Source organism: Phyllopteryx taeniolatus, chromosome 10 (assembly GCF_024500385.1).
Source record: "Phyllopteryx taeniolatus isolate TA_2022b chromosome 10, UOR_Ptae_1.2, whole genome shotgun sequence".
In the NCBI taxonomy this organism is placed as follows: Eukaryota; Metazoa; Chordata; class Actinopteri; order Syngnathiformes; family Syngnathidae; genus Phyllopteryx; species Phyllopteryx taeniolatus.
Window position 1 is genome coordinate 9,471,751 of NC_084511.1, and position 27,830 is coordinate 9,499,580.

Genomic DNA, 27,830 nt, shown 5'->3' on the forward strand with positions numbered 1-27,830 from the left:
GTTCGTCAGGCATGGGGGACAGTTCAATGAATTACAAAAAAAGCTCTCATTTGCGCAAAAACTAATTATTTTTCCAAAATAATTTGTCTTAATAAAAATAACCCTTAATACTTATTTGGTACAATAGCAATGCTAACCCAAAAGCAGCCTACTTCCTACAGCTCCTCCTTTTCAGCTGATGATTTCATGTAGTCTTTATTTCTACATTTTTTTTAGCTCATTAGGAATGAGATTAAGGAAGAGGAACCGTGCCTGAAGCCCAGTTGAATTATTCGATTACTGAGACTTATATGAGCACCATTGCTGGTAAGGGTCCAGCTATCCCTTGACAGACTCAGAAAACTCATTAGTGCGGCAAAACAGACAACATGCTTGCTCGACCCTCTTTCTGGGAAACTCGTTAAAGAGCTGTTTTTAATCTTAGGACCTTTGATTAAATATAAATTTATCACTCTCCTCCGGTGTTGTGCCTGCAGCTTTTAAGACAGCCGTTATTTCACCCTTACCCAAAAGACTCAACTTCGACTCTGAGAGTCTGCAATTATAGGCCGGTGTCAAATCTCCCATTTATTTGGAAAAGTCATTCATTCATTCATCTTCCGTTCCGCTTATTCTCGCGGGCGTGCTTGGAGCTTATCCCAGTTATCTTCAGGCGAGAGGCGGGGTACACCCTGAACTGGTTGCCAGCCAATCTCAGGGCACATATAAACAAACAACCATTCACACTCACATTCACACCTACGGGCAATTTAGAGTTTTCAATTAACCAACACTGCATGTTTTTGGGATGTGGGAGGAAACTGAAGTGCCCGGAGAAAACCCATGCAGGCACAGGGAGAACAAGCAAATTCCACACAGGCTGGGCCAGGATTTGAACCCAGGTCCACAGAACTGTGAGGCAGATGTGCTAACCAGTCGTTCACCGTGTCTATTTGGAAAATTCTTGAAAGAAATTATAGTACAACAGCCAGAGGCTGTCCTGGACCGAATGGCGCCCCTCTGCCACTGCCTGTGCTAGCCCGAGATTTTGTTTTGGTTTATTTTCAAAAGAGCAGTTTGAAGAACATGCCATGTGCAGCAACTGTCAACTGCACACCTATGGCCCATCATCAACGTGGGGAGGGGGCTGGGGCGAATGATTGGAGGGTTTAGATTAGGGCATGTCATCAATCATTGCCAACTGTGGGCCTGCGAAGCCCTTTGAGACTCTTTTAAGGGCTATACAAATAAACTTGACTTGATACGGAGCTCCCTGATGAGCTCCTGCTCCATACTTCCCCCACTCGTGGACAAGACCCCATGATACTTGAACTCCTCCACTTGGGGCAGGATCTTTTCCTATACCCTGAGAAGGCACTCTCAACATTTTCTGACTGAGGACCATGGCCTCAGATTTGGAGGTGCTGATTTTCATCCGAGCCACTGGGAAACGCTTCAGCAAGAGTTGAACATAGCAGCTTGATGAAGCCAAAAGAAACAAATCTGCAAAAAGCATCGACGCAATGCTGAGGTCACCAAACTGGACCCCTTTAACAACATGGCTGTGCCTAGAAATTCTGTCCATAAAAGTAATGAGCAGAATCCGCGACAAAGGGCAGACTTGGAGGAGTCCAAGAACGCAAACGGGACGCACTTTTGTCAGTTACTTTTTTATCGTCGTGATTGTGCAAAGTGATCCAATACAGCAGAAACTGTAACCTGGCATCTTCTAGCACCGACTCCTTCGTCATGCCCGCAAACGTCTCCACACTTTTTTTTTTTTTATCTTCACAACTGCTAGCAACGCCTCTTCACTTCTTCTGCATTCAGCAGTTGGTGTTATATTTTAGGTGCTACTTTCTGAGAGAATGAGAGAGAGAAAAAAGAAAGTTTTTTTAAATGCCTATGAACCAAAAAGAAAGGTTCTGACAATTATCATAAACAGTCTCACTGCTTGTTACGGTTACTTAGCTGAACTATAACATTGACAATCACATAATTTCTATTTTTAGTCGTCCCAAACCAGTCTATGAAACTTAACGTCCGTCCAGCTAACTAAACTGTTAAATTAGCTTATCTGTCTTTGTGAGTTTTGTAGTGACGGATGAAGTTCGACGTCGTTGTTGTTGTGTCTTTAATGCGCGAGTTGCAAAACATGGAGGTTGCCATCCTCTTTTTGCAGACTTCGACATAATCCTTGAATCCAAAATGTATTATCTTTGGAGCTCCTTCCATCGTTGTTCATGCAGGTGGCTACATCACACTGGCAAGTGTGCAACAATGCAGACTGTGTTGCCAGGTTGGCGCAAATTACCCCCGAAAATGTTTCTTTCTTTCTTTCTTTGTTTTTCTTTCTTTCTTTCTTTCTTTAAAAAACACAAACCGTCTGAATTAAAATGCAGATTTCCAACTCTAACTCTTTATCAATCAAATTATTGCTGTGATTACTGTATTTGACTTTACTACAGCATGCATTATCTTAGATTGGTGATAGACTAGTGTGTTATGACTTTTTGCCTACAAATTTGGGTTATGTTGGTGCCGTAAGAGCGGTGAAATATTTAACACGGGATGCATTTTAAATATTTATAAATATAAGGACTTCCCTTTTATTTGGAAAATAACAGTTTTACAGGCATGTGTCAGAAATGTCATTACTTGGTATGTAAATGCTATTTTTTAAGCAATATTTAAACAGCTTCTTACATTAAAAAAATGCCAATGGTATTTTATCGCATAATAATTCGGACTGTTAAAATTGTTACATTCACTTTAGTCTGCATTGTTCATTTCTTAAAAAGAACACAAACATTTGATCTTGCACGTTCCTAAAAAGAAGAGATTGGTGCAAGATATACATTTTTGTACAGGCAGTTGTTACTGTATGTTTATCCTCAGTTTCTTAATAAAGTGTTCTGAAAGGCACTTTGAACATAAGCATGTCTAGTTCCATCCATCCATCCATTTTCTGAGCCGCTTATCCTCACAAGGGTCGCGGGAGTGCTGGAGCCGATGCATGTCTAGTTAATAAATAATAATAATGCATTCGATTTATATAGTGTTCTTAAAGGAACTGAAAGACGCTTTACAATTGCGCGGATTATTCATTCACACCACAGTCATACCCTAGTGGTGGTAAGCTACTAGGCACAGCTGTCTGACGGAAGCGTGGCTGCCATTCTGCACCTACGGCCTCTCCGACCACCATCAAATATCCAACAACATTTGTAGGTAAAGTGGGTTAAGTGTCTTGCCCGGGAACACAACGATGACCTGTGATACGACCTGGCGACCCTTTGATTAGAAGGTGTCCTTATCCTCTGCGCCACACTGCCCCAAAGTTAGTTATGATGATGATTTCCAATTGCTTTCAAAGGTTATGGTTGAACAATAGTGGGTCGCGACTTAGCTACAATAGGAAAATGCGGGTACATGGGTAACAACAGTTGAGAACCAATGAATCAGGGTACGTTCGGAAATTCAATCTGATGCTCTCAGATTCTCTGCTCTGAATTTACGAACAAGCGTGTTGGCCATTGGCAGGTATACGTCAGTGCGTCCACCATAGTAAATGTGGCAGTTCTGTCTGTGAACATGTCGTCCTGCCTGACGCTCTAGCCGCACTGTCTCCTCAGTCAGAGAAGCGGGAGTGCTCTCCGGCCCTCGCAGAATGTGGCGCTCTGAATAACCAAACGGTACACTCCAACAACGCTCTAAGTTTCCAAACGTTCCGGAGTGTAGAGTGCGTGCTTGGAGCCACTTTCTGAACGTACCCTTAGAGTACAAGAAATGGATGTTAAATGTACAGTAATAAATAATCCTTTATCTTTTGTGTATTTTGACTTGAGAAAACCTTTATTAAAGACACCTGGAAACTCTTACATTTTGAAGAAAAAAAAGCATTATATGTCTCCTTCAAGGTTGCTCCACAGTTCTCAGTAGGTTTGAAGTCAGGGAATGGTGGTGGCTGCACAATAACTTTTTCTCCCTTTACACCTAAAGCAGCAAACATTTCACTGGTACTTGTTGCAGCGTGGCTTGGTACGTTGTCTTGCATGACAATTATTATTATTATAATGTGGGAGGCTCATTTCTTCTTCTTTTAGCAAGGCAGAAAATGGTCAGTTAGAAAGAATGGTTGTGTAGAGGTATTTTTGACAGCACAAATGGATGGAGTCAAATGGACGACACCAGTCATAGATGTTTTCTTCACTAAAAGTTGAAAATGAGAATCTGTTCTCAGTTACCTTACCTGGATAAATAATGGTTGAATAGATAAATGTGAATAAATAAATGTAATATGATTCACATGTGTGGCCATTATGTGCCTGTGTAGGAGCCTGTAATTAGATATATGTTTTTTTTTCAGCCCCGTTTTCTGTGTGAGAGTTTGCCACGGTCCAGACCTGATCAAATTCAGCACAACACTGTGAAGCATAGCTTTTCTAATCCTCTTCTTCCTCGCCATCTTTTTTTTTTTATATATGCAAAGGAGAATATTTACAGAACGGTCTTCCTTTCAAGCTCCGATTTCCACCTCCAGATGTTTTTACATGCTTGCATTTGTCTGCCTACTTCTGAGGGAATTAATATGGATGTGGATGTGCGTGAAGCATGTACACGTCACAACAACAGGCCTGCTTTTGTCTGTGCAAATCTGCTTCATAAACAAGAGTGGAACCTCCTAAATCAAACAGAATCAGTTCTATGATCGGCCTACTGGTTAAACTAAACAAAATTCCCCCGATGAGATGATACGTATTTTGAATAATTTTTTGTCATCGTAAAACTTTGATTACCTGTACAAGCAATGTTATGTAACATTTTAACATACTTAATTCCAATTCAATTATCAGCAGTAGTTAAACAGTAATATTAATACATGAGAATGATAATTTTTATTTTTTTTTTAAACACTGGAGGGGGAATTTTCTTAAAGGTCCTGTATTTTGGCTATTTAGACCTCCATAGAGTGACTCGCTAAAGTGGACTTTAATATAAAAGTGTCAATTTCATTTTTTTAAAAAACACCTGGGTTTTGTCATGTGTCCAGAAAAGGCCCCTCTGACAGCTACTGATGTTTTTTTGTATCCGCTATGTCCATATTTGGCTACGACCGCCCCCTTTCCTCTGATTGGTTTACTGAGGCACCACAGAGACAATATTACATGACAAGTACTAGAAAGAGTAAGTTTGGAAAAGTATGTCCCCTTTAAAATTACCTCTCATGCAAGTATAAAAGGAAATAAAACACAAATGTCATGTATAAGTCCAACCAATCTTTTGATCACCAGTGACAAGCATATGGCAATTAGCTAGTGAGCAGCTAGCAGTGCGTCATCATCAGTGCTGGTTTATGTCAAACAGTACAAACAGATTACCACAAAAAATTGGTCAATTGCAGCTTCGGGTGTGAGTCCTATTAGGCCAGGTGTGTCAATTTTTTTTCATCACGGGCCACATTGTAATTATGGTTGTCCTCTGGAGAGTTTCATGAAACCACGTAAATGTATCATCACTAGGAGTGTAACGGTACGACACAAATCACAGTTCAGTTTGTAGCTTGTAAGATCACGGTTCAGTTTACAATCAGTGCAGTAAGTACATTTAAAATGATATTTAAAATTAAATTAAAAATGACATTTTCAACAGCTTAAATATTTTATTTTTAGGAAAGTGAAACATCAATAGTTTGAACGGTGTGAATTATTATGCTATATTATTTATTATTTTTTATTATTTATTTATTATTGCTTTGTATCTCGCTGAATAGCCCGGGAGAGGCTGTTTAAATTCCACTGGAAGTTTCATTTGTGCCGCAGTACCTTTTTTTTCCCTGCTTATTCACTTTTGCGTGATGCCCTTTCAAATAAAATTGCAAATTTGAAGTTCTGCCAAAAGCACGTCATCAGTCATGATGATTGCTTGCCAGAAGCTGAGTTGCACTGTGTTTGTTTACAGACAAAAACGTGTAGCTTGAGCACGTGACAGTTACATTTCCTGTCCCTTACCTAATATATTCTGTGTAGGAACCTTAATAATCGCCCCATCATATTACATAATTACCCCTGCATTTGATTATTACCATTTTTAAGACATAACCAATTTTGAACACTTTTGAACAATTCTTAAAGTCATGGACAAATTGTGGCAACCCTTCGCAGGTCACATAAAATGACATTGAGGGCCAGATCTGGCCCACGGGCCTTGAGTTTAACACCAGTGTATTAGGCCCACTGCACAACGAGCGGAGCGGTCAACACCGACTGTAATGTTGCGCAGTGTGTTGAGTTCGGCATCGAGCTTTCATGTCGGCCAAAATTTGGCCGCTGGTTTTGCTGTGATTCAAAATTTCAGTCGCCGGTAAATGGCATTGCAACATCACAGATGTAACAGCCAATCAAAAACGAGCTTTCACAAAAATAAATAATTCAATAAATAAAAGGCTTCCAGGTCCTAAGTATAAGCAAAACCTGTTTCCTCTCTTCGAGGCAATCCACTTCTTGTTTTTGTAAATCAATAAAAAAAATAATAATAAAGTACAGTATACTGTATGCGAAGCCTCAAAACTCAATAGCGGGTTGAACATTTGAGTAAAGGGTTGGTAACTGCAATTTCTTCGCGAACGTTCACCTTAGTTGCGTTCCGCCGTTCACTGTAACTTTGCACATTCTTTTTCTGTAACCCCTCTTGTTGGGAATCGTACGGCTTTGAGTAAAAAAAGTGTCACCAAAATCCAAAGGGAAAAGTAAAACAACCACGTAGACTTCATTCTTCCATGCTGGCTTAAATGAAGTGTTTTGAGGTGCACTGATGTCATGCTTTATGTTTTTCCCAAAAGATTTGGTAAAAGGTAACATGGTGGAATACTGGTTAGTACGTTTGCTCACAGTTCTGAGGGTTGGGGTTTGAATCTCACCTATGGCTTTCCAGTATGGAGTTTGCATGTTTGGTTTGTTAATTGAATCCTCTGAATTGCCCGTAGTCTAGGTGTGAATGGCTGCTTGTCTGTATGTGACTTGCCTCTGGCCCAAATTTAGCTGGGATAGGCTCCAACTCGACCCTAATGAGAATAAGCAGTGCAGAAAGTAGATTAATGTATTTGATTAAATTTGAGCAAGCTTTAAGGCATTCAAGAGGTTCCACTTTAAATCAAATTAGCCTTTTCCCATGTTCACTTGCTGTGTTCATTTATGTGCAGGAAGAGGAGAAGTTGGACCGTCTAGTGTTATGCATGTGTCAATGAGTGCGTCCACGTGTTTTCAGTTTGCAGGTGTACGGTTACTTACGAGCATCTGTCTCGAAAACTACGCTAAAGAGTTCTGGAGACAGCTGCAAACATCTGCAGAGCGGAATGCACCTTCATGTCGTGGGAGCAGCTGGACAGCGATGACAGCAAATCAGTCACTGGCCTGGAACCCCGCAGAAACGGACTGGAGCCTCGCGGGAGCTCACTAGATTGCTCGACACATGAAATTCTCCCTGTGGAGGCAATTTTCTGAGCAAGCTAACCTCCTCCAGAGGCACTTTTACAATGATTGTCTGCCACGAGTCTGTTGACACTTTTGACTACACCGTCACGGCTGCAAAACCACTGCAACATCCAGAACTGATCTACGGCTTCATTGTACAGATATGTACAGATAAGTGATATTCCTGACCGGTGTCACAGGGAATTAAGATCATGTCGGACTGATCTGCACCTCATAAACATTGCGCCTACCTTAAGCAACATGTAAGGGGTGTGAATGAGGATGATGGATGGGCATGTCAGGTTTTTTTTTTGTTTGCTTTAGTTTACCCAGGGATGACCTTTTTCCTAACTACGACCATGTGGTTTTCCTCAACACATTTTCAAAAGTCCGCCACTTTTGCCTGCCCTCATAAGAGAGAAACATCCTCGTGGCTAGCGACAGAAGTAAAAGTCTACAGCCTCACTAAACTGCAAAATGATGGGATGAAATCAGTCACTAAAGATCCAAATAAAAGTCCTTTGTTCACAAAATGTTGGTCAATAGATTTCGACTTCCTGTTCCTGTCAAGTCAATGTGAATGGGAAAAGGGAGCAGTAATTCGAAACCCTAACAAAGAAAAACAGAACCAGTGCACAAAATTACTGTGCAATGATCCACATTTTACGCAACACATTTTGAAACATCCACCACCTACTGGCAATGCTTATTATTATGGTGAAGGTTGCAAGCAGCTAGTGTGCATAGCTAATGTCTACAATCAGGGCCTATCCACACGGAAACATTTTCATTTTTAAAAAGTTTCCCTCAAACGCAGAATCATTTCAAGAAATGTGCGTGTCCACACAAAGGTGCTGAAATGCTGTAGTATATACGCCAGCTCTGATGTGACACTGTAATTCTACCACACAAAGTTATCTGAACCAGAGAATACTAAACCTGTGTGATGTATTGTTGTTGTTGGTGGTGTTAACGCAGTCACACGAAAACTGGGACTACCACGTCATCGTCTCAGAAAAGATGCGTACAGTATGTGCTGTATTTCCATGACCGGCGCAAATCCGGTGCGGAGGCAGGTTAGACCAGGTACAGGACCAGTACTTAATAAACACAGTATGACTTTGTGATAACTGCTGGCAACTTGAATATGTTCGCAGACCTCATGCATCGATCCTCATCCCGATTGTTCGTGTGTCCCCCTCCTCCTCCCATTGCTGTGTAGGCCATGTGGGATGATTTAAAACATGTAAAAATGATGATGGGTGACCGTCTGCTTCACAGTTCTGAGGACCGGGGTTCAATCCCCGTCCCCGCCTGTGTGGAGTTCGCATGTTCTCCCCGTGCCTGGGTGGGTTTTCTCCGGGCACTCCGGTTTCCTCCCACATCCCAAAAAGCATGCGTGGTAGGTTAACTGAAGACTCGAAATTGCCTGTAGGCAACATATTCATGATCATAGAGCCAACACCATTACATGGAAAAACACATGTTCTTATTCTATTCAAATCCAGCATTCCTTCTTCTGTTCAAATCCATCAATCTCTAAACATGCATCCTGTTCAGGGTTGCTGTGAGCTGCAGCCTATCCCAGCTGAATTGGAGTTAAAGGCAGACTACACTCTGGACTGGTAGCCAGTCAATCACAGCGCATCTGTTCAAACCACTAATCATGCACGTATTGTCCCATAGCCTACATGTAGAAGGAAACACAGAGAGCAGACCGGAGTGCCGGAACACCTGGCTGAGTGTCCTCCCCAGCCCGACAGGGCCCTCCCCCGACAGATGGGTGTATGATGCATTAAAACTGGAGGCCTGGCAGGGAAAAGACGGGGTGGGGGGGTGTCAACCAGATCGGAGACCAGCACAGATGTGCCATTCAGATGTGACCCTGTAGCAGATGTGAATGTGCCCATTGTGCGAAATATGTACAGTGAGAGTAATACAAATGTGCTGAGTGTGTGAAGTGAGAGGCTAAAATCCTGCGGGTCCGGTCCGGGCCGACCGGCTGGAAGGGTACAGAAGGCCACCCGCCCCAGGCAGAGAGGCAGAGACCAGTTTCACTTACAGGCTACAGCCTCTTTGGCAATACTGCCTCCCAATGCTGTGGATGAGTAGTACTGTTCTGTGGAAGTAATACTTTCACACAACCACTTTACAAAGTAACTCATTTTTGGACTACAGATTCTTAGTCAACTAGCTGGACCTCCTCATGATTTAAGACGTTTGGCAGGAAAAAAAATAACAAATAAAGCTGAGGTCAAATACGAGGACTAATCATCATATGGATTACACTCGCTCATGACAATCATTCAAAAGACCAAAACAATAGGGCTATAAAAAGGTTGCAACCACAGGAGCATATAGCTTTTTTTTGTTAGCTTTCTAGTGCCACAGATGTTAGCATATTGGTCAACAAGCTAACATCTGCGTACCATAATTTGAGGGATAGTACAAGTATGTTGCTTACCTTAGAGCAGGCAAAGTTGTGCCTGTTAATTTTTTTATTTTTCAACTGGCTGTGAGGGTGACTACGATACTTTATCCACAGCCTGCATTTATCTGGGTTACATTTGAGTTTTGGAAAAACAGAATGGATAATGCAGATGCGCAAAGCACATCATTTAACCATAATGACCTTTTAAAAGAGCAAAAATATATAACTTAAAATTAGTGAACTAAATAATGGAATTTCTTTACTTGATTATGCTTATTATCTGAATGCTCACTTATGTCCATTTCAAATGTGTTTCTCTAAGGCCTGCCCCACACCAAGTGACACCGCAAAACGCAACGGAAGTGGACCATCACAAAAAAAAAAAAAAATACAGCTGGCAACTCACATGCGCACACAAAGTTAGTGAGCACCGCACATCTACCAATGTGCTACAACAGAAAAACTGTGACCCTGTATTGGGTTTAGAGGCTCTGCATACAATATGCTGTACGACAATGTTTTTTTTTATTGAACCACGGAAACATGGCGTGATTGTCAAGGAAGAAGTGGATTGCCACAAAGAGAGGAAGCGGGTTAGACATTAAAGGAGAGAGTGTGGATAATTTGAGAGGGTGCTGGCAGTGATCGATCCATCCACTGACTGCACCCGTGGTTTTTGGCGACAGAGACTCTGCGCACTTTGCTTTCTAGCCACAGGTACATATGCAATTATTTAGAAATTGTATTGCTACATATTTGTTTGTGAAAGCTCTTGCGCATTTTTGATTGGCTATTACATCTGAGAAGTGTGCAAAGCTCTGTGTGTGTGTGTGTGTGTGTGCGCGCGTCAGCCAAGTAGACTCGCTTCTGTGATCTGTTACCTTATTAGTGCTACCTCACTGCTCAACCAGAAAATATATCACCAATCAGTGTCATTATACCGACCCACCCCCACCTCTTTGTCGCCCCTAACAGTTCACGATGGTCTGTCATTGTGTTCAGCATAGAATGCCTGGAGAAAGAACAGACATGTCCAGCAGGGGCCAATGCTATGCAGAGTCAGTCATTACCTAATTGTTGTTCATTGACTGACCAAAGTGCTTGTGACCTCTTCTTCATCGCTCTTCTTATCAGATTGCCTTCATTTAACATTACCAATCACAAAGCATTACGGACCGTGCCAGGTGCCGCCTTTACTAATAATTAAGTCAAAATGTTGTCGAAAATGTGAATTAAATGTGAGGGTACAAATATTGGTGAAAAAGTGGTATTCCATGACCAAAATGATTGTTGAATTTTGGGTCTAGAAAGTTAGTTGACAACCTGACGAAAACTGCAGGTGGAAGCTTGGAGGGGCACAAATAAAGCCAGTGTGTTTCAACATTTTACTTTCTCAATGAAACTACTAATATTTAAGACAGATTCCTCTAAGAAGTGAGGATAAATGGTTCCAAAGGTCCAAAGATCATGTTGTTTTTAGCTGTTAAGCTTCAGCGTCACTCAATTTATCCTGATATAATTATATCTTGGAATGGGCTCTGAATCACTGTGCAAAGGATGTCGTTTTTAATGGTAGTCAATTGGGCTTGACGGCACGGTGGACGACTGGTTAGCACAACTGCCTCACAGTTCTGTGGACCGGGGCATACTGTGAAGTGATCAGAGTAGACCTCAGTTACTGTATGTAACACTTCACTGGACTGGAATGCTTCAGACAACCGTGACCGTTGCTATGTTTTATCATAGCCATCAAGTCATATTAGAATATCAAAAGAGGCCCATCAGGCCCTCGCCATACTGCCCTCATACCTTCCTCCCCCATCAACCCGCTTTCCCCCACTGCTTCCTTATTGCCTCTTGCCCGACTGTGATTGGCAAAGAGGACATTAAGGTGTTATTCATTGGTGGTAACCGGCTCCCATCTACCTGTGGCCCTCACAGTCTGGAACTGCCTAATCCAGCGTCAACTCTGCTACAGCTTTTTTCCTCTCCTTGTGGCTTAAAGTCTAAAATATCACACACAGCTTTTTGGTCAACTTTGGAAGAGTGGCGCAAGATGAAGATGAAAAAGGAGGCCAACGTCACATCAACAGTCACCCTCAATCGTTTTGCTCAAGGTAAGACGAGTATTGATTTCATTTGTGTGTGGACCCAAAATGAAGTCCATTCATATTATGCATGCATCAGTTGCTGCAAACATACAGTACATCATAACTAACCATTTGTACTTTAAAGGAACACTTACATCACCATGTTTGCTATTTATTTTGATAATCATCTGAATGTTAGTTTCGCAAAAAGCTGTTGGATTTACACAACGGTAAGTGAAACACCACAGTTCTTTGTGAATACCCTTAGGTCTATTTATGGGCAAGCTCTTTTTTGAGTAGAAATCAATACATACTCAAGTTTTGTAATATGACAACAGCATTGGAGCCCGGAAGCACTTATGTATCTTGAAGTTTTGGAATGTGTCATGTTATTATTCTCGTCGAAACACTGAAAATGGTTGTGAAAATGGAAAGCATACACATGGGCATAACAATCGATTAATTGACTGTTTTTAATATGGTCGATAACACATGGTCAGCAACTAATTTATTGTCTAAGATTTCTTATCTGATTTAGGACAATTTTGAGGTGCTGAATCCAAATACTGTATCACATTGGTTTTGCTCAATCAGGTCAACATTTTGAACTGTAGCCACGTTTTTGTTTACGTGTACAGGTATTTTTTTATTTTCGAGGTTCAACCCCTGAATTTTGAACAATGATGAGGTAACATTCAATTTACAAGTACAATACTTACTTTTATCATTGTCTACTGTTCACTTTACAGTAAGCAAAGTTTGTAACATTTGATTAATAAACCGTTAAATACAAACCCAATGCCAATGAAGTTGGGACTTGGTGTTAAACATAAATAAAAAGAGAATACAATGATTTGCAAATCATGTTCAACCTATATTTAATAGACTACACTACAAAGACAATTTATTTAATGTTCAAACAAATAAACTTTATTGTTTTTAGCAAATAATCATTAACTTAGAATTTTATGGCTGCAACACATTCCAAAAAAGCTGGGACAGGGTCATGTTTACCACTGTGTTACATCACCTTTTCTTTTAACAACATTCAACAAACGTTTGGGAACTGAGGACACTAATTGTTGAAGCTTTTTAGGTGGAATTCTTTCCCAATCTTGCTTGATGTACAGCTGTTCAACAGTCCGGGGTCTCCGTTGTTGTATTTTACGCTTCATAATGCGCCACACATTTTCAATGGGAGACAAGTCTGGACCGCAGGCGGGCCAGTCTAGTACCCGCACTCTTTTACTACACAGCCATGCTGTTGTAACACGTGTAGAATGTGGTTTGGCATTGTCTGGCTGAAATAAGCAGGGGCGTCCATGAAAAAGACGTCGCTTGGATGGCAGCATATGTTTCTCCAAAACCCGTATGTACCTTTCAGCATTAATGGTGCCTTCACAGATGTGCAAATTACCCATGCCTTGGCACTAACACAGCCCCATACCATGTGGTGATATCCTTTACACATTGTTGGTTTTGATGCAGCGCTGCCTGAGGGATCGATTCAATGTTGGTTTTTGGCCTTGCCGCTTACATGCAGTGATTTCTCCAGATTCTCTGAACCTTGTGATGATATTATGGACCGTAGATGATGAAATCCCTAAATTCCTTGCAATTGTACGTTGAGGAACATTATCCTTAAACTTTTCGACTATTTTCGCCCCATCTTTGCTTGTGAATGACTGAACAATTCAGGAAAGCTCCTTTTATACCCAATCATGGCACCCACCTGTTCCCAATTAGCCTGTTCACCTGTGGGATGTTCCAAACAGTTGTTTGATGAGCATTCCTCAACTTTCTCAGTCTTTTTTGCCACCTGTCCCAGCTTTTTTGGAACGTGTTGCAGTCATAATATTCTAAGTTAATGATTATTTGCTAAAAACAATAAAGCTGATCAGTTTCAACATTAAATGTCTTGTCTTTGTGGTGTATTCAATTAAATATAGGTTGAACATGATTTGCAAATCATTGTATTCTGTTTTTATTTAGGTTTAACACAACGTCCCAACTTCATTGGAATTGGGGTTGTACTTAATAAAACAAAAACCTGACCTTAACATAAAAGACGGATATCATTTTTGGAGTCAGCGAAACAAAATAGTCCTGAATCGGTTACAAAAAATGTAACCAATGTAATGTATCCTGTCTTGAAGCGATATGGAAAACGTCAACTATGGGAAGTTGAGGCGCAGTACATTTGCACAGACCTCCTCTATGCTATAACTCCCGTGCCATGTTTTTATCATGAAAAAAATGGACTGACAGAAGAGCCACCCCTGTCTAAAGCAGCGTACACATAGCCTACTGGCAATTGGGCCTAATTTGAAATTTGTTCCCTCTCTATGAATCAAAGTCAGCACAGTCTTGATTGTCGGATATGTCTGAAAGATTATCTTCGTTATTATTTTGATTTTATCTTGATAATCTTTGATTATCCCATACTGTGGTGTGGCGGTTGTTACGGGTGATTTTTGTCCTTGATCTGTTCAGAAAACGGTTGCGGCCAATAATCACAAATGTGAAACCTGTTAATTTTTTACTTTTGCAAAACCAAGTGTGGCAAAGCCACAGACTTTGTCACTGTGATGTGAAACAGAACGATAGCCAAATTACAAAGTGACCTGAAGCTCCTACTGTTGCCGTGGCCTAGCTTCTTCTATTTCTTGTCTTTCTACTACTGCTATTTCTTCACTGAATTTTCCAAAAGTTCGGATGCCCTGTTGCACCATGCTGCCTCTAATCAGCTCAGTGATACTATGAAATGTGGTTTGAGGGAGGAGACTCACGATTGTTGGTAGCAATATCATTATGTGTGCGGGGTTCTGTGTTGAACATCTCAAGTACATCAGACATGATAAGAGTAGTAAGCACACACTTGCCAGTTTTGTCATTGTAAAATCAGTTACGATGTAAAAAAAAAAAATCTGTTTATGTGTTAGTTCAATGGGTTTGCTTAGCATTATCGCCCCCACAGTCAGAAGGTGTTTGGTCTTTCCTGTTTGGACTAGTGTCAAAAGCTTAATTTAGTTAGGTAGTTCAATTCAAAAAGTGAAATTCATATTATAGAGATGAATGACACGCACTCAGAGTAAAATATTTCATTAGTTTTTTTTTTAAATATATACAGGTATGTATAATGTTGATGATCATAGCTTCCATCAAACAAATCCCCCAAATTCACTCGTCACAGCTCTAGAAACTACAACGTTACAGTACATAACAAAAAATTAAGAAACAATGAAAATTATTTTTAATGTAGAGATTAGGCAGTAATTTGCCCTTTGAAAAAAAAAATTCTAGAGTCCATCCATCCATCCATTTTCTGAGCAACTTCTCCTCACTAGGGTCGCGGGCGTGCTGGAGCCTATCCCAGCTGTCATCGGGCAGGAGGCGGGGTACACCCTGAACTGGTTGCCAGCCAATCGCAGGGCACATAGAAACAAACAACCATTCGCACTCACAGTCACACCTACGGGAGATTTTAGAGTCTCCAATTAATGCATGTTTTTGGGATGTGGGAGGAAACCGGAGTGCCCGGAGAAAACCCACGCAGGTACGGGGAGAACATGCAAACTCCACACAGGCGGGGCCGGGGATTGAACCTGGGTTCTCGGAACTGTGAGGCTGACGCTCTAACCAGTTGTCCACCGTGCTGCAAAATTCCAGAGTGTTTAATGAATTAATGAGTATTGAAATAAATGGACTAATTGAGACGTACCTGTATACTGCCTGCAAGACTTCTCTCTTGCCTTACCCTGACCAAAAAGGTCCCTGGTTGGATGATTGTTGACTGTTGTGACCATGAGTACATCGTATTTAGAAGGGGATACGCATCCCTGCAACTCTTACACCACAAGCAGTTTTGCAAATGGATGGATGGGTAAACAATATAGTGGCTCAAGAGGGCAATATGTAATGTTTTATTTCCTAAATAACTCTTCATTCTGATTGCTATTTATGATTCAGTAAGAAGTTGTTTCCTCCTTTGTCTAATACTGCATTTTGTTTCTGCACATATTTAATGTTTGACAGGAAAAAAGACAAAATGACATAAGCCCTGTTGTACATTTATACAGTAGGTCTCAGGAGGGTGGAATATTATTGAAACACTCATTCAGTAGCACTTATACGTGATCCAGTGCCTGATTAAAAAAAAAGAAGTGTGCTGACTGATCTCGGCTGTCACCATTACTCACGGGTGTCTCTCTTGTGCTAATAAGTTTACACATGATTTCGAGCCCATTTGGGGTGGGGGTTCTGAAGCACCCCTAAAATGAATACCAGCATGCCTAAAATTTGAGAGATAAAAAAAAAAAAGAAGAAATGTAATTTTTTTTTTAAAACAACCTTGAAAAGTGTAAAGCCACAGTACTTGGTTGTAACGTAACATCCATCCATCCATTTTCTGAGCCGCTTCTCCTCACTCGGGTCGCGGGCGTGCTGGAGCCTATCCCAGCTATCATCGGGCAGGAGGCGGGGTACACCCTGAACTGGTTGCCAGACAATCGCAGGGCACATAGAAACAAACAACATTCACACCTACGGGCAATTTAGAGTCCCCAATTAATGCATGTTTTTGGGATGTGGGAGGAAACCGGAGTGCCCGGAGAAAACCCACGCAGGCACGGGGAGAACATGCAAACACCACACAGGCGGGACCGGGGATTGAACCCCGCTCCTCAGAGTAACGTAATATTATATATATATATATATATATATATATATATTATTATTTTATTTTTTTTTGTAGCTATAGGAAATGTTTCAGCGGCACGGTGGACGACTGGTTAGAGCGTCTGCCTCACAGTTCTTAGGCCCAAGGTTCAATCCCCAGCCCCGCCTGTGTGGAGTTTGCATGTTCTCCCCGTGCCTGCGTGGGTTTTCTCCGGCCACTCCGGTTTCCTCCCACATCCCAAAAACATGCATGGTAGGTTAATTGAAGACTCTAAATTGCCCGTAGGTGTGAATATGAGTGCAAATGGTTGTTTGTTTATGTGTGCCCTGCGATTGGCTGGCAACCAGTTCAGGGTGTACCCCGTCTCCTGCCTAAAGATAGCTCGGATAGGCTCCAGCACTCCCGTGACCCTTGTGAGGAGAAGCGGCTCAGAAAATGGATGGATGGATGGATAGGAAATGTTTCAGGTGGTTGGACAGTCCCAGTATCCTCTGAATTGGAATGATGGAAGTTACTTGTTGTGTCATGGACATGTGATAACGTTTAATGCAAGGTGCTACTGAAAAGCTTTCTGACTGGCATAGCCGTTTCTAGACCAATTTTTTGGGGTGCTGAAGCACCTCTAAAATGAATCCTAGCACCCCTGAACTACTAATCCTAGAATTGGCCCTGTTACAACACCTGGCAGAATTTGTGAAAATGTTTTCTTTTTTGTTTAATAATTGAGCTATTCTGAACTGCCTTACAGTCTAATTTTAAACCCATTTAAAGTAAAATAAATGTCTTTTTATGATTACTCTTTTTTTTCTTTAAAGAACAGTGCACATGTAAAAAATTCAGCAAGGCTGTTTAAACATTTGAGCAAGTATTATAGATAAGGAAATAAAAAGTTGTAGCAAAAATATCCTTTCTATATTTATTGTTTTTCTCCATCCAGTTTTGCCCCTCTCGCTGTTCTTCGGAGTTAGATTAATGTGTCACTGTACCATAAACTCTACCAAGTTTGCCCTTGCACAGAAGATTAGTTTATTAATGCAGCGTTTCATTGCTCATTGTTAGTGGTCACTGTTTGACCAGCACGCGTGGTGGTGAAAGTCCAAACACGCATGCAGACAGCTGAGGGAAAAGGCTTCAACACTGATTCCCATAAGGGAGATGATCAAGCGGCTGTTATTCAATGGGGGCTTTTGTGTGTGAAGCTACGGGAATTAACATTTGTGGGGGATACATGAAAACGCAAACATTGGACCACCGGTTTTCCAAATGCCGAAAACAGTTGCCTGCAGCCTCTTTCCCACAGAAATCCACAACTGTGAGCAGCAACACAGCATCCCACAAATAGATGATTGCATAACATCAGTGCCAGCATTTGGCGTGATGTTAGATAGCGACAATTGCTTTCAACACACCACAGTGAGAGACATGAGCGTGACTGTGGAACCATTCCCTTTTGCACAGCCATTGTCCAGGCTCTGTTACAGCCTTGATACTACTTCAAAAGGTGGAAAACTGACATATGCCATCTATGTCGAGCAGTCAGAAGCAGTCACTGTTTTTGTTGAAAATCCGGTGTTTCAACTACAGGCCCGGCATTCATTTTGCAGTAAACTACTATTCATCGCACGGGAGTACAGTATTTCCAGACTAAAACAACATTGTTGCTTTCTACACATTTAAATTTACTTACTAATTTGCTGTTGAATCTGTAGATGTGAGTGTACTGTGTGTGGTTCCTTGATTTAAGAGTTGAATTTGTTCCGTGACCATGCTCGTAACTTAAAACTCCTGTATCTCAACTCATCTTTCCACATTGGAATGAATGGAAATGTCATTAAGTCATTCCAACCTCACCCAAAAGAGAATGCAAAGAACTATGCAGTTTGTGCATCATAATTTCAGGCTTCAATGCCCATTGACACTGTGCTCCTTCTGGTGTGCGTAGCTTGGCCACCAGGGGACAGTATAGTACAGACGCTCATAATGAAGAATTTTCACAACTAAGTGACTCCGCAAGCTGCAATAATAGTTTTTCATTTTTCACAGAGGATAAAGAATATACACTTGTGTCTTTTTATATTGACTGTGTAAATGTGTTGCTGCACCGTTTGTGTTCTAATATATGTTACTTGAAGGGTTATAGCTACAGCCACAATGATGCTAGTTCTGTTAGCCCATCTATGGCATTTTGCATAGTGTGTTAGCATTAAGATAGCTGACTTATGCAAGTTATGGTTTGGTTAAATGTAGAACGTGTAATTCTCTTTGTTTTATGTTTAAACGTCAACTGAGAACGGCAATAAACAGCTTGAAGCAACTTGTTGTGAAGTCTGCTGCCACAATTTAGCACTTCTAACTTAAATGTTTGCTCACAACATAAGACAACAATTGGCCTATACATACAAGTATAACGTTGCTGTTCTTTGTGCACAGAACATCTTCAACACCCTTTTTATAAAATAACTTTTTCTTGAAAACGTACTATTTTTTTCCCCTTTCAAATACACAACTTTAGATGTACAGCTTTAATCTCACAGTGCAATATATTTATTTTTTCATTGTGGCCCTTTCTTTATGGCAATTTTGAATACTGTCCACCACTGCCATCCAAACATCAGATGATTTTTTTTAAGTGAATAACTGGAGCAGTGGTGGATAAAAGGTTTCTGACCAAAGACCCCCGCCCCCCGAAACACTGTAGGGCTATGGGCAGGAGAAGTGACTGAGCAATAAAAATGATCTGATCTCACTCTTTTAAAAAATCACCCTGGACTCTGTTGGCTTTTCCTTTCATTTGTTGCCAATCTGTGCTCAAATGATTTAAGGCTGACGTATGTGCATTTAAGTGACCAATAAGCTGGGAGAATGAAATAAAGCAAAGAAAGATGACTCAATACTGTTCAGTACAGGATTAGGGATAGAAACAAATGAGTTGCTTAGTTTAAAATGTCACGCAACAAGGATTTTTTAAGATAAAATTCGAAAATGCAATCCAAAAAATTACCACCCACATAATTAAATACAGGTTTATGGCTAAAAATAAATGAGCACTTGTCTTGTTTGAAATGTCACCTATAAAATATTTAAAAACTGTACAGTAATCCCAAAAATTACCACCCACACTGTACAGTCATTCATTTGTGTACATGGTCCTTGCTTTGCTTTTCCTGAGCTGTGCTGTCATCTAGAGGCTGAAAAGTAGGCCTGCTGCTGATGGTCCTGTTCTAGATGGCAACGGTACATTTCTATCATTGCTTTAATCAAATTAAGAATGTGATTTTACATGGCTCATTAGTCCCCTAGTGGGACGAAAATTGGCAACAGGAGTATGAAACTTGAGTTTTAGCCTCCTATTAGTATTCATCTGCAAAGATTGCTTAAAAACGGGCCATCAGCATGAACGACAAGCCATTTTGAAATTTTCAAATTCATTGTTAAGGCAGTGCATTTTATTATTTTTTTTAACGTACAAATAGGTACAAAAATAGAGGGGAAAATCTACCACTTCAAACAAAACAATAACGTCAAGCTAAGAAAGATTAACGTAAAATTTTAAAACAACTATGATATAAATGACATACGTTATACATACAATAATTTTTAAGTTAGGGATGGGCATGATTGAGCATTACGAATTGAAAAATTGTGTGAAATTGATTCATCGTGGCTCAATTGAGACAACTGAGGCGCTACTAGGCTGCAACCAGCATAGGTGCGGTTGTTTCAATCTTAACTAGTTTGCTGACTAAAGAACATGACGTAAACTAGATCACTTCGACTGGCTTGATGACCAGGTCAGGGTGTGCCACACCTCGTCCCCAAAGTCAGCTGAGATAGGTTCCAGCTCACCCGTGACCCTGAGGAAGACAAGTGCTATCCAAAATGTTACGATACACTAGTACACTGTTGCGTGGACACTCACTGGACATTTTATTATTTATCTGATTTCAAAACTAGTTTCCATCAATTTGTTGTGTATGTGTAATACTATGATGGCGCGATAAAACATTTATATGTTTTCATGACGGCCATCTGAAGGAAACAGAAACTACAATGTGGGCCGAGACAAAAATTAGGTTGACACCCCTGCTCTAAATTGAAAATACCTGTAGATATAAACGAAAACATGTGACCACATTTCAAAAAGTTGACCTGATTGAGCAAAACCAATGTGATATTTGGATTCAGCACATTGAAATTGTACTAAATCACTCCAAAAGCTTAGACAATAAATTTGTTGTTGATCAGTGTTATTCTATGCATTGGGTGTGATTTTCCCTCTCCGATCTGCTCCGAAAAGGGTCACGGCCAACAAGCGTAGGTTTTTTTTTAACATGTTTAATACCGTTTTTGTGATTGTAAATCCGTATGTGTGTGGTCAACACCACGTCGGGCCGAGCTAGACTCTGTGATTGTGGCATGAAACGGAACAACAGCCCTTTAGGGGTTTTGAGTGTTTGTATAACGTGTCTCACAAGTCATTCACTGCTACAAAAATGACAGAGAGAAGAATTTGCCATTGCAATGTAGTTACCAGGTAAACTAGCAGTTAGCTTAGCTTCTAATACTACTACTACTGAAACAACAACAACAACAGCAACAACAACTGTCTTCTTCTTTGTATTTTCCAACAGTATGGATGCCCTGTGGCACCATGCTGCCTCTCACAGGTCAGTAATGGTAATACGCCAGACATCTATTTTGGGGCATGATATGAGCAATTTTTGGTGTGTCGTGTCAGTCACCACACACTATAAAGGTTTTCCGATTTTCTTCTCATCGGGTGTTTAAAAAATCAGTGTGCATCGTGGATGGTAAGTGAAACAAAAGTAGTACAGTGAATCCCGCTTTTTGCGGAGGATTGGGGCCCAGCACTGCCGCGAATGGCTAAAATATGCCAGTAATTGTCGGCCTCCTATATTGTAGATGCCAAACGATTGCGGCAAGGCTAATTAGAGAACGCTATGGTCTGCTAAATGAAACTCCTCTCCAGTTCGACATTGGTGCTCGGTACCAAGATGCCACCAGATAGCGCCAAAGCAATATTTTTACTGTCACAATTCTCACACTACAAAGATAAGGATGCTCCGTTTAGATTGACACAGCTAAACAATAATTTGTAAAAGACATTGTTTTCTGTGGTGGTGTAGCAGAACACTTCTTTACATTTAGAGAGTAACAAAAATAAAAGAAACAGCTGAGTAAGATGCATAGCAATGCGAACTCACTGACTATGTAAATCAAAACTGATCTTCGTAAAGGCGTAACTGAGCTTAGATGTTGTGAAAGTGTTCCGAATGTTATGGCCTGAGTAGTGGTAGTAGTTGGTAATATGAGACAGCTCATAGGCAGACGGACCCGGCAGGAACAAAAAACGGCCTCCACCGAAAAGGTCACTTAACCACTTCCTCTTTCAAACCCATGTGCTGCTGGAGGAGGGCTTACGACTTCCATGTGTGTGTGTCGTGTATGAGAGAGAGAGAGAGAGAGAGAGAGAGAGAGAGAGAGAGAGAGAGAGAGAGAGAGAGAGAGAGTACATAGCAGCTACAGGAGGCCATACATGAAAATGATGGGTTGACCTCTTGAGAGCATCTCACCTGAACCCCTGGAGAACATGGAGGGCAAAGAAGTCCTCCATTTTGTGCCAGCCGGTAAGTTTTTTTTGTTTTTTTGTTTTTTTTAGTGGTGTGTGTATGTGTGTGTGTGTGTGTGTGTGTGGTTGGAAAGTCTCCCACAGTGCAACCTGAGCTACCTTGTATCACGTGGAGCGGAGACCTCTTCTCTGCTATGTGTGTAGATTGATTTATGACATGACTTGTTTTGCTTCAGTTTGATTCATTCTTGCTATTAGAAGGTAGGCTATTATGTTGAGCAGCATGCCTGTATTGGCAAACAGCAACCAAACAAAGTCAATATATATCACCCCTGCAGTAAAAGGGTTCACATGTCATGCAGCTAAATACATTTGCTTAGTCAAATGAGATTTTTCATTGAGATTGTCTTGTACTAGGTCACTAAACTGCTCAAATCTCCAACTCGGGTCAGAGATTAAAAAGATTAGGAAGAAGAAAAATGTCTCGTGTTTTAAATCTGGCACACCTTTTGGTTTCAATTGATATGTTGTATCCTGGTTCTTGTTGTATCATTTGAGAAGTGATTGTTATTACTTGCAATCAAAGGTTTTATAACTATTACTGTCGCCGTATAGCATTTATGGCTGAGATTATTGTTGGTTCGCTGGCTACGACCACAGTGCCGGATGAGCAAACATCAGGTGGTTTTCAATAGCAAGACTTCAAGGTGTTGAAGTGGACTGAGCTGTGAGGCTTTCCTTCCTGCTATTTGCCTTACTTGGCTCCCGAACGCGTACATTGGGACTGGGAAGCGCTAACACAGTTCACACTGCGGTCGTTAAGGCTGACTGAGCTCCAACTGCACGTGACCCTGATCAAATCTGATGAGTGACAGCAGGTTCATATTCAAAAGCAAAAGCTCATACAACCTGTTTTCAGAGACACTGCAAGGCTTCCTTTCCCCGTTTGTTCGCTATTGCTCAAGGACATCCTCGCTGATAGCGACTTGGGGAAGATGAATACAACATTCTCCACGGTTAGAGCCAGTGAAAGATTAGTTTCAGTGTCGCAGGGTTAGCGTAGTCGAAAACGCCGTTACCACTGTGCATCTGTAACAAGTTGTTACACCGCTTAGCATGTTACCTCTGTTCCCTTTTGTTAGACGATTGCTCGATTGCCTCAAAAGGTGGCTAGCGGTATTTATTTGCTGGGAGCACCAGGTGTATATAAATGCAAAGACGATGGGTTTTTTTTAAACAGGCAAAAAGTCTTCGAATTTCACATAAAAACTTACAAAAATTGGAGTTACAGTGCATCCCCGCCAAGTCACGGATTCCCATTCATGAATTCATCGATTTGCGTTTTTTTTTGGTGTTTTTTTTCCAACCATTTTGCAGGGTTGTAAATGACCTTTTACTATTCGTGGCAGATGGTCCTTATCCTCATAAGTAGTGGGAGTTTACTGGACATGATTTTATTGGACAGGAACAACAGAGGTCAGCTTTACAGGTGCTGTGTCTGCTCTGCAGGTGATGTGTGGTCCTCTTTTTTATGTCACTGTCACTCTATTAAAGGGCACCGATTTGGTGGGACAAAGCCATCCTGTGTTTTGCCAGGCTGGGATAACTTAGGAGGGTGCGACATTTAACGCCAAAGAATCCCAGATGCGGCAATAGCCTGCTTTCCTGGATTCTGCGTAGTGGGCAAGCCAAAGGCTGTTAAATGCCCGATTCTGTAAAAGATGCCACAGCAAAGGAACTTACATCTACCTAGCATCACCACCTTTCGTCAGATGGAAAAAGCTGGTGCTTATTTGAGATGTGGCGTTAATTTCTTTGAGTGGATGACGCAACAGGCGGTTAAATTAGGACATTAGGATATGTTTTAGAATGGGCCCCACTTCTTTATCCACTATATTGAGACCAGAATAGTCCATTTTGTTCTTTTCACCTTACATAGCAGAGATCAATAGGCTCATAAAGACGATGCCAACATGATAATGTTGAGGTATAATATTTACCACATGTGCGACCTTTCAGTAAAGTATGGCAAAATTCACTGAAAGATGCTAGGAGACTTGTTTTGCAGTATGGTCATGAGGGCAACTAATTTGAAGAGCGGTTTTATATGTCATAGTTGCAGTGCGCAAACCGACGTGTCACAGTCAAAGCTTATATTGGCTTACATCGTCACCATGACACGAAGCTCATTTTTTATGCTTTGAATGTGATATATCATGGAAAATGTCATTTTCATTGTTTGTATCCAAACAGTTGTGTGCCTGGAGTGCCTGCCCCACCCATCAAGTGTGAAATTAAACTTGCAAGTGCATTTTTTGTCATCTGCCTACTTTTGTGGGTGAGCCGTTCTGCACTACAGCCTCACTTTTACGTAACGAAGTTTTATTATTACGCTAATTTACTTCATACCTACCATCACACTGACTTTCTCAGCCAATAACTTGGAAGCTAAGCTGGCTGAAGTTCCAAAGCGACAGCCACACTCAAGCAGCAGTTGTAGCACGATCATGATAAAGTGTTAGCCCCGACCAGCATTATCTAACAGAGATGGCTCCTAAAACGAGTTAATTTCAGCAAGACAATAATTAGCGTCTGTCAAATTCTGGTTCCTTTGGATATTTTGACAAAGGCATTCTACAGATATCGGGAAACTGTTTTAAATTGAGAAAAAGAAATGCATACAGTTGAGGAGCACTACAGGAAGCTCCTCCACTGACTTCATCATAGTTTTTCATCCAAAATGGAGGAAAGGTTCTCAAAAACAATCAGCAATCAGGTGAATCCAAGAGTAGCGGATCACGAATATGTAACGCTTTAAAAAAAATGTTGGCATCCATTTTGTTAGTATATGTCCCTATCATGGATTCTGCCAACAATTAGCTACAGTCATGAATCCCTGTGCGAAGTTGGACCTTTACCTTTGCGACACGACATTGCCTCGCAAGGTCTAATAGCTTGTTGCCCGAGCTGTAAAGCTTCCAGGCATCTCCCGTGAGGGGAAAAGGAGGCCTTGGGAAATGTTTGGTGCTAATCTGCTACGAGGCCGACTCTGTCTCAGGAGGCCTCATAGCCAAACAGCTCATCTTTACAGAAACACGACGACTGCTTATAAAAACCCCAGGCGCAGCCGTTTCCCAGTTTTCATTGTAAGCGAGAGTGGAATATGTGTTTTCAACTTCTCACTCCACGCGATTGCTTCCCTCCACATCAGCTTAACTGTATTGCTTTCGCTCTTGAAACAAGCCTCTCTGCATTGTGCCCATGCACAATGTCCAAATATTTTCCTCCTAAGGCCACAGCCGGAAAATAACATAGGATGCAAGAGCCACTTTGAAATTATTCAACTTTATTTTATTAAACACGTTAAAATCAATCAGTCAAACAATTACGTATATATTGGTTATATATTATTGTTATCATGAATAACTGCATGTTGGGGTGGCCGGCAGTCCTGTATTCCACTAGAATATTTCTGCCCCTGCACTGAACAGCACCTGAATCCCATCTCCCCATTCAGAACCAAAACAAGACCAGTCTGTAGTAAGATGACCATTTTAAAGCAGTTAAAAGGCCGTTTAATTGAATAAAATCACCATAACACAAAAAACAAAATTTTTACTTTACCTTACCTTCCTGTTTGTCCGGTCTGTGGTTTGTTTATTCCCCTCTAATTTAATAAGTAATATTCTCTATTACACTTTCTTTTCTTTTTTCTACCCTTTTATTCCATCTTCATTTTATACTCCATCCATTTTCCTTACCGCTTATCCTCACTAGGGTCGCGGGCTGCTGGACCCTATCCCAGCTATCTTCGGGCGGGAGGCGGGGTACACCCTGAACCGGTCGCCAGCCAATCGCAGGCAACATAGAAACAAATAACCATTCGCACTCACATTCACACCTACGGGCAATTTAGAGTCTTCATTCAACCTAACACACATGTTTTTGGGATGTGGGAGAAAACCGGAGTGCCCGGAGAAAACCCGCACAGGCACGGGGAGAACATGCTAACTCCACACAGGACGGGCCGGGATTTGGACCCTGACCCAACTGTGAGGCAGATCTGCTAACCAGTCGCCCGATGTGCGGGCTCATTTTATAAAAAAAAATTTTTTGTATTTCTTGTTAAATGTCTGCAATAGATATTCACATTGACAGTACTATATTTCTTTTTTTTTTGTGTGCTAAATGCTGAACGAATCAATGGCACACATTTGAAGGAAAAATAAAGAAACACGGTTATGTTTTGTGTTCCACAGAGGCCCCACCAACTGGGAGCTCCAAGAATGGATATGTGTTCCAGGAAATGGGTTTGTATTATTCTATATATTTTTGCTGATTTCTTTGAATGCAGTGCTGTCATGTTCTTATCAGGGTCTTCTGCTTTACAAACGTTTGCATAGACAAATATCGTTCCTAATTATTCCCATAGACATCAAATATATACAATGACTCCTCAGAGACATTTTAAAATTCCACTAGTTAACATTGAGTGTTTTACTCGTAGTACTAGGAGCATGCAGATGTCAACTATTGCACAGTTTTGCCTCACTAGTAACATGTAGTTGTTCTATTCGTATGCCCAAGTTGTCCTATTTATATACAGAAATGCATTAGCAAAAGGCAGTAAACATGGTGGAAAAAAACACTAGTGCGCCCTAGTTGTTCTACAAGTGCATACAAAAAGCATATTAGTTCACGGACCTTAAGCTGGATATAAGGAAATGGAATAAATGCTCAAATGACTTTCAGAAAGCAGTCTTTGCCCTCATTAGTGGGACAATTTTAGCATACTAGTAGGCCAGCTACATGTTACAAGTGAGGCAAAAGTGTTCACTAGTTGACTGGCATGCTACTAATAGTCTAATACTACTAGTGAAATTGTAAAATATTTACTACTCAACATCTAGCACTTCCCTGGTAAGACCAGTAGCATGCTTAAGGTCGATGTACTTGTATGCACAGGGGCAGTTTCTGATATGACCGATATGGGCAGCCGCCCAGACAGCATTCTGCGGGGGACGGCACTCCCACCCCCCACCCCCCACCCCCCAATCGGCCAGGAGTGCGCAATTGAATCAAATCGCAGCGCACATAGACTCATAACTGTTACTTTTCCGGCAGAAAATGTCGTAGAGACGGCCTGTCGTACAGGCCACCATTCGGCCGGGACCGACTCTGACTATGCACAATAATAGGAACATTTTAGCATACTAGCACGACTAGCATGTTACTCGCAGTGTTGGGATTAAATAATTGCATGTAACTATTTTACGTAATTTAATTACACCATCTTGTGGTGTAATCTATTTGTCTGAGATTTTGAAATGGTTAGACTCATTGTTACTTTTTTCAACACATAAAAGAACACTGACTATTCAACAGTTTCATCTGTGTAATTTTAGACTTTTTTATGGAACATTCACTTATCTGGCTTGTCATATGCAGCGATATTGTCTAAATTGTGCACATTTGTCATTAGGTCAACATGGTATGGTATGTTATGGTATGGTGGTTTTGTACATGCTGTAGACGTATAATGCAACAAACAATTCTTTTGTTATGGATTCACATTTTATCTTGTTTGTTA

At 41.0% G+C, this 27,830-nt stretch overlaps 1 protein-coding gene across 4 annotated transcripts in view; it reads left to right on the forward strand.

Moving 5' to 3' along the window:
- The first annotated feature begins 11,843 nt into the window (after positions 1 to 11,843).
- The window catches only part of LOC133485015 (solute carrier family 4 member 11-like), a 35,398-nt gene continuing 19,411 nt past the window's right edge, over positions 11,844 to 27,830 (forward strand). The window contains exons 1-2 of one of the 4 annotated variants that reach the window (XM_061788313.1): positions 11,844 to 11,999; positions 26,500 to 26,550. In XM_061788313.1, the coding sequence (XP_061644297.1) occupies positions 11,939 to 11,999; positions 26,500 to 26,550 (112 nt within the window). In that variant the 5' untranslated portion in view covers positions 11,844 to 11,938. Of the gene's footprint in view, positions 12,000 to 22,144; positions 22,299 to 26,499; positions 26,551 to 27,830 lie in introns of those variants that run through there. The other 3 variants (XM_061788316.1, XM_061788314.1, XM_061788315.1) reach the window with 3 other exon arrangements.